Below are 7968 nucleotides of genomic sequence, written 5' to 3'. Positions count from 1 at the left end.
AATCACATATGATATTTCATCGGATACCGAGTGTGGGACATGTCCTACAGTTTAAACAAATATTTTTCACAAAGTTTAAATGAAAAAAACATATATGGGAGGTATCTCTCAAGTTCTCTGCAAATAGTTTCCAACCAAAAAACGTAACAAGTATAGAAGTGCCGCACCGCCCCCACTCTAGGCATCAGGAACACCACGTAGTTTGTTTTAAGTGGCATACAATTAAATAGAGGGCACGGGAGGCCCAGTCGTCTAGCGGCGCAGTTCGTGGTGCAGATTTGCGTCTTGGGCAGGCCAGAAACCAATGATTGATGGTTCGAATCCCGGTTAGCCGAGCTTATGTTTCTAGGTTTGTCAGCACCATACCAGTGCTCGTGTGTTTCACAAACACCTGAGACCTGCATCACTTCGGACTTGCCTCCCACATTAAGCTGACACGCCGTGATATAACTGGAATACTGTTCAAAGCGGCGTTTAACCCAACTTACTCACTCCAACTAAACGATTTTTGTGTCATAATAGTGTACACAGCTAGTACAAGTAAAGTAGGCTGGGATAAAATAAACTGCATCACCATGCGTGTCAATAAGCTGGGGAATACATATTGTATTGCTACGTCGCTCTTTGCTAGAAAAAAGAGATAAAAACTATATTTCAACGACAGAAATATTGGCATCCGCGTACATTGCATGGCATCCAGCGAACTGCACTTCGGCATCCGGAATACCAAAATGGTACCTGAACTGCACCGATGTCGTCTTTTACATCTACGCCCCAAAAAATCCCAATCATATCATAATACTAAAGATATCTTCGCATCTAAAACTTTTTAAAAGTACATCATAAGAGGGTTACCCGGTATTACTTCAGACACTGGTGCAAGTGTAGCATGATGCCCAATTAGGCTTAAGGCAATGTCTGAAATCATGTCTAGATAACATACCTCCATTCTTAAAAAGACAACACATTTGATTTTGTCAAAATTCACAGCCAAAGAACAACCCTTGCAATAGTCCTCAAGTGTATTAATACGAATCTGTACACCTTTAATAGTGTCAGCAATAAGACAAACAGCATCTGCAAGCAAAACAACATAAGTAGTTAAACAAGTTCCGGATGAAGTTGAATACCTCCATCACATCTAATTTCAATGGCGTGTGCTAACACATCAATAAACATTGGATACACCCTGCATAACTCCCAAAGAATATTCTGAAAAATGAAAAATGAAACATTATCCATAGCTGAAGATTATACACATGGACACATTATTGAATTCTATCTGAAACACCTTTCTCTCGCAAAATTCATCAAAGTGTATTTTATCACCTGTCATATATATCAGCGTCATATAATTCTTCATGTTCCTCCTTTTTAGTTAGATATCTGCATATTACTGAGTAGAGTATGCCGATAGTGTCTGTAGTTGAATTAGACTACCATTTACTCTCTGAAATCTTATATTTCACAATATCCTTCTTGACTCTAAAAATAATTTTTTTTCCCTATGCTGATGTGGAATAGAGCTAGCTTGAGCTGGCTAGACTTGCTTTTGTATGCATTTCCAGATATTTTTTTTCTACATATAATAAATATATTCCACGGTCATGGTGCCGGACTATAGTTGAATGTCAATGGGAAGGTAGGTAAGCCTGTTGTTGATTATGGACACAAATATCTTACTGAAATATCTCGGCACTTATCTGGAACGCTGGAATCACCGTTTAATGCAGAGGGACAGATGTGTGGAAATTATGCTGCATCGTTAATTGAATTAAATAACACTAACATATGGAGGTGGTAATATATCATACGAACTTGTTTTATTATTGCGTGTTTTCATGGTGATTCATAAACACATGCTTATGATTAGTGGAAATCGTACGATGGACTCTGCTTTCAACAGAGACTTTTTATGATTATGAAAGGTCTTGTGTGCTTACTTCTGGCTTGGTTGTACAGGTATCTGTTGATTTAACAGTGTGATGTCTCTGTTCTTTACATCACTCACAATCAGGGAAGTGCGATTGTCTCTGTTACCTACATCACTAACGAATGGGTCAAGGCGATTGTCTCTGCTCCCTACATAACCTACGATTAGGTCAAGGCGATTGTCTCTGCTCCCTACATAACTTACGATTAGGTCAAGGCGATTGTCTCTGCTCCCTACATAACCTACGATTAGGTCAAAGCGATTGTCTCTGCTCCCTACATAACCTACGATTAGGTCAAGGCGATTATCTCTGCTCCCTACATAACCTACGATTAGGTCAAAGCGATTGTCTCTGCTCCCTACATAACTTATGATTAGGTCAAGGCGATTGTCTCTACTCCCTACATAACTTACGATTAGGTCAAGGCGATTGTCTCTGCTCCCTACATAACCTACGATTAGGTCAAAGCGATTGTCTCTGCTCCCTACATCACTCCCAGTTAGCGCAGTTCGATAGTCTCTACGCCCCACATCACTCCCAGTTAGCACAGTTCGATAGTCTCTACACCCCACATCACTCCCAGTTAGCGCAGTTCGATAGTCTCTACACCCCATGTCACTCCCAGTTAGCGCAGTGCGATAGTCTCTACGCCCCACATCACTCCCAGTTAGCGCAGTGCGATAGTCTCTACGCCCCACATCACTCCCAGTTAGCGCAGTGCGATAGTCTCTACGCCCCACATCACTCCCAGTTAGCGCAGTGCGATAGTCTCTACGCCCCACATCACTCCCAGTTAGCGCAGTGCGATAGTCTCTACGCCCCACATCGGGCGTTATTTCGAAAAAATCTTTATTTCTGTAAAAATTACCACCACACACAATAAATAGATCTTAATTGTGCACCCCTCCCCCCCCTTTTCAAAAAAGCTGTATCCGCCCATGTTCTGGTTCATAAGCAACGTATTCCTGTCGTTTGATAAGACAAAATGGCTCGAGTGATCAGACTTGGTGATTTTGTCGACCGCGTGTTACCGTTCCCCGACAAACTGGTACGCTTGTCAGAATATCAATCGCGTGTTTGTCCTGTCTTAAAGCGATGGGTGGATGGATGGATTGATGGGTGGATGGATTGATGGATGGATGGATATTTATTTCCAGAATAAAAACACCCATGTGACAGAGTTATCGAAAATATAGGTAAGTCAACTATGACTTGTAACTCACGGACGCATTGTTTACAATATGAATATTCGAATAAGAAAAAAAAGTTGCGGTGAAATGGGGTTTTACGTCGCGTCCAAGATTATTCCTCATTTGTAGCGACCTGCATGCACGTGTGTTTGTGTGTGTGCGCTGCTTGTACAAGTCAGGGCTAATGCCGATTTTATAGTGCTAGCTCACTGAGATACCATAATGCTGTTTAACATGAATACCCCACTCAGACACAGTAAACTGACTCCGAGCCGACTAGTCCTTGTTTTAGCCCCTTAATGCCGAGCGTCAGGCAGGGACCCAACAAGTACCATCTTTCAACGCCTTTTGGTATAACGCGGCCGGGGATCGAAGCCCCGACTTTCAGCTCTCCAGGCAAACGTTCCATCCACTAGACCACGGAGGGAATATCTTTAAAAGACATCAATCAGAGCTTGTCCAAGTCCACAGAAATGGGTTCACACATTGTACCCAAGTGGGGAATCGAACCCTGGTCCCTGGCGTGACGAGTTAACCATCATGCTACCTCAACGTCCGCTTTTTGGGGATGCTGCTGTAATGGCCTAAAATCGATGTGCGTGGAAAGGATTCTCCGATTGTGGAAGTATGTTGAAACAGTAACGTAGACGAGTTACTGATATAAGTCCCTTCCCACCAGATAAACGGTTAATGATTTGCGTCCGAGGAAACTGATAGTAAAATTATTCGACTCCATGAGTTATTTTCTTCGGCACATATTTATTCAGAAAATGTCATTTCAAATGCCGAGATGTAAATATAAATTTAGATCGGGGCATTGGTAATTGTGTTGACAAAATTCACATTCAAGTTGTAAGCGAAATGTCAAAGGCTTAAATTGTGTGTTCTGATAATAAGCGTAGAATTAATTGGAAATGTGTTCATACAGCTTAATGGCTGAAAATGATGGAAATCGGTCCGTGTATCGTCATGTAATAAATGCAAATATGAATTTATCGAATTATCAGTGTACAGTGTGACAAGTGAGTCGATAGTATTTACACTGATTCAAATGGAGATGTGGCTATTACAGAATAGAAATAATTACCCAAACAAGTTTGATTTTTCCAGCAACATTCAGTTGGAAAACCGAATCTTTCATGAAATGTAAAGCACAATGTGTGTGTCTTGTTTAAAGCCACGTTCAGCAACATTCCGGCTGTGACGGTGGTCAGTGATGGACAATAAGTATAAACAACTTTTTAAAATGCATTTCCTTGACGAACAGTGGCACTGGATATGTCTGATATTAGATACGGAGGCATACCATTAACATGAAAAAAGAGCTGTTTGATGTGAATTTAATTAGTATTTGGTTAGAATTGTATATATTAAAAACATTTAACCAGCGTTTCATCTGAACACAATATGGTATTACATCAGAAACATTATGTATCATTTTCACGTGAATGTAAAGGGGAATTTGGATGGAAGCCATAAGTATGGTTTTGATGGGGATAGACCAACGATCATAATCTGAATTCGAACCCACATACAGCGGATCCACTGACCCGATGTCTAAGGGGCGGGCCATTTTGTTACGTCCCATTTCAAATTCAACATGTGGAAAAAATGTTCAATTTTTCTCACGCTTCACTATTAAACCAGTTCAGAGTGTATATGGAGAAAACCATAAAATAAAATACACGCCGTGTCCAGGAACTAAAGCCCCGTGATTCTTCACCAATAGGTGTTTGATCAATACACGCTGTTGTTCCGGCAGCATATTGTGTTTTTCCCATGATTCTAGTATTTGCCTTTCGCCGTGGACGCTGAGAAAGTCATCTCAGTGATAGATCATTAGGCTGATATCACCACTCGTTCTACTCTCGACCACTCGGATATTGACTCACTGTGTCAGCCTGTGAACGTCTCATTCTGCGAGAAGTAACAATGTATTGCTTCCGATACGTATCTCGGTACCATTGATTCAAATAGAATATGTCAGACACTATTGCCATTAAAAGATCATTGAGAATGTTTTACCTGGGATATATCCAAAGACAATATTGCGTGAAGGCATGTTTACTAAACATAAATCCGATGTCATGTGCAACACAATGCCAACAAACTGATGTGCCTGATGTTTTATTTTGTTTGTTTGTTTGTTTGTTTGTTGTTTGACGCCATACGCAGCAATATCCCAGCTATATGACTGTAGTCTGTAAATAATCAAGTGTGGACCAGACAATCCAGTGATTGACACCACGAGTATCGATTCACACTATACAATGACATGCATCAACAAACTGAGCAAGCCTGACCACCCGATCCCGTTAGTCGCCTCTTACGACAAGCATAGTCGCCCTTCACTGCATTGGTTTTGTGACATGGCTGGACAATCTATGCTGACAATGGTCTCCTTACGTAAGCATTAACGACCCTGACACGTTGCTATGCTTGACGTGAGAGGCGACTGACGGGATCGGGTGGTCAGGCTCGCTGACTTGGTTGATGCATGTCATTCTATCCCAATTGTGTGGATCGAGGCTCATGGTATTAATCACTGGATTGTCTGGTCCAGACTCGATTAGTTACAGACCGCCGTCATATAGCTGGAATATTGCTGAGTGTGGCGTTAAACAACTAACCAACTAAGCAAGTCCGATCTGATTGCACCAGATCACATCTTGCTGTAATCAGACGAAACCTGTTTTCCTGTTGTGTGTAAGAACGCCGTCGATCACCTGCATGTCACTGGGTGCTATTCCAAAGACTGGTATCGTTTCCATGCCACGATGATCACATTTTGGCTGACACCAAAGATTTTTGCAAGTTGACGTTGTGTTGACCCAGGTCTCAAACATGCCTATGCATCGGCCTAATTCGTCGGTCGTCAAATGACGTCTTTGACGTAGATGGGGCATGCGTGCATTCAGTTGGTGCAATCCTTAGTAGCAAATGCTGTCGTGCTCACTGATAATGATGTGCAACGATTCTGTCGCGATACATCCAAACACATGTTTTCAAGCACCCATGACTGCATGCCTCTGTCCGTTCATAAATAAATTGAGACATGTAGGCGTTACCCACTCATTGTACATCAGGATATTTCAGTCTGTATTTGTTGGATGATCATAACTTGATCACCAGCAAACTTTAAGTAGTATAGTATATAATACACTGAATAATTTATGATGGCTTGTCATACCTACCCATATATGTAGATCTGATAATAAAATATTTATCACTTAAATCATGTGTGTATTCTAATCCGAAATGTAATAACATCAATTCAAATGAAAATGTACATTGATAATGGTGGAATATGACCGTCATGTTCTGTATTGCTGATAGTACCTAGTACCTTGACTTATCAATTGTGTCTTGTTTCAGGTTCATTTTCAGAATGACAGTTTCGCTTGTCTCATCCTTAAGTTACAATTTTAATGTGACCACGACAACAGAGGGTGCCGGTGATGACTACGATGTTGAAGACGATGTGGACATCCCTCCCTGGGTACATGGAGTAGGAGGGGTTGGGATGAGTGTCCTGATACTGCTTGCTGTGGTGGGCAACGTTCTCGTCATCATCTCCTACTTCAGAGACAAACAACTACAGACTGTCCACAACCTCTACATCCTCAACCTGGCTATAGCGGACCTCTTCCTTGGAGCTATCAGCATGATCTTCTATGCAGATTTCACGCTCAGATCCTGGAACTGGGTGTTTGGTCGAGTGTTCTGCAAGATATGGTGCGTTAACGATTATTCTATGTGCTTGATGTCTGTGCTGCTCATTCTTCTTTTGAGTCTTGACAGAGTCATCCTTCTTAGAAATGGAGCAGAGTATATCGCCAAAGAGACAAAGAAGGTGGCAATGGTGAAGATATCTATAGCCTGGGTCGTAGTGTTTGGGATATATGGCCCTTGTGTTGTGTTCTGGGACATAGCAAAAGGGTACAGTGTCATTGAAGATGGAAATTGTGATGCTGAGTTCTTCGACGACATGCACTTCAGTGCCATATCCACTGTATGCGAGCTAGTCATCCCTTGTATAACACTCTGTGTACTTAACATTCTAGTGTTTCTTGCAATTAGAAAAAGACTGAAGATATTTGACAAGGGAAACAAGGCTAAAGTCGTACCGATCAACGAACCCAAAGATCTAAAAACTGAAATCAGCAACATTTCAACAGAGGTCGAAAAATCTTTTCAAGAATCGTCCCACACCAAACAGAAAATCCCTGGAAGCGCAAAGGAAAATAAGGAAACACACGCTAAACATACATCCGATAGAAAGGACATCAAAGCAGCTAAATTTTTGGCAGTTTTGGTTGCAGCATTCCTTCTAACTTGGGCCCCATACACCATAGCAAATTTCGTCTCCTCCCAATGTGACGACTGCATCAACACACATCTGTACGAGTTCTTTACCTGGCTCCTGTGGGCCAAGTCCTCCATCAATCCATTTCTGTATGCTTCGCAGAGTAAGCGGTTCAAGGATAACTTCTACATGCTCCTGCCATTTCTCAAATTCTGTACCAAGAAAGAATAAGTTGTTTGGGGGACATTTGATGTTGTGTTTATATATATTAAGGTGCTGCGTCTTTTCCTTTTTTAAGCTATATGAAAATGTAAAAAATATTTAATTTTATTTTAAGTCACGTTATTCAGATGATACCAATAACAATCAAAAGTTAATATACTGGTTGGGGGCACGGATTCGCTGTGCAGAGTTGCGTCCCTTGGTCACGCCAGAAACCTATGATTGTGGGTTCGAATCCCGGTTCGCCCCGATTATGTTTCTAGGTTTGTCAGCACCATACCCGTGCTCGTGGGTTTCACCGAAGTGGTAAACATCT

At 41.5% G+C, this 7968-nt stretch overlaps 1 protein-coding gene across 1 annotated transcript; it reads left to right on the top strand.

Moving 5' to 3' along the window:
* Positions 1-6512: 6512 nt before the first annotated feature.
* LOC139450881 (histamine H3 receptor-like) lies at positions 6513-7661 on the top strand. The gene has a single exon (XM_071232716.1). It carries the CDS (start codon positions 6513-6515, stop codon positions 7659-7661), a length of 1149 nt encoding a protein of 382 aa, XP_071088817.1.
* The last annotated feature ends 307 nt before the right edge of the window (positions 7662-7968 follow it).

The sequence above is a fragment of the Haliotis cracherodii genome, unplaced genomic scaffold (assembly GCF_022045235.1).
Source record: "Haliotis cracherodii isolate W230 unplaced genomic scaffold, xgHalCrac1.p SCAF_8, whole genome shotgun sequence".
Classification (NCBI taxonomy): Eukaryota; Metazoa; Mollusca; class Gastropoda; order Lepetellida; family Haliotidae; genus Haliotis; species Haliotis cracherodii.
Note: the sequence above shows the minus strand (reverse complement) of the source record. Positions and strands in the feature narration are given on the sequence as shown.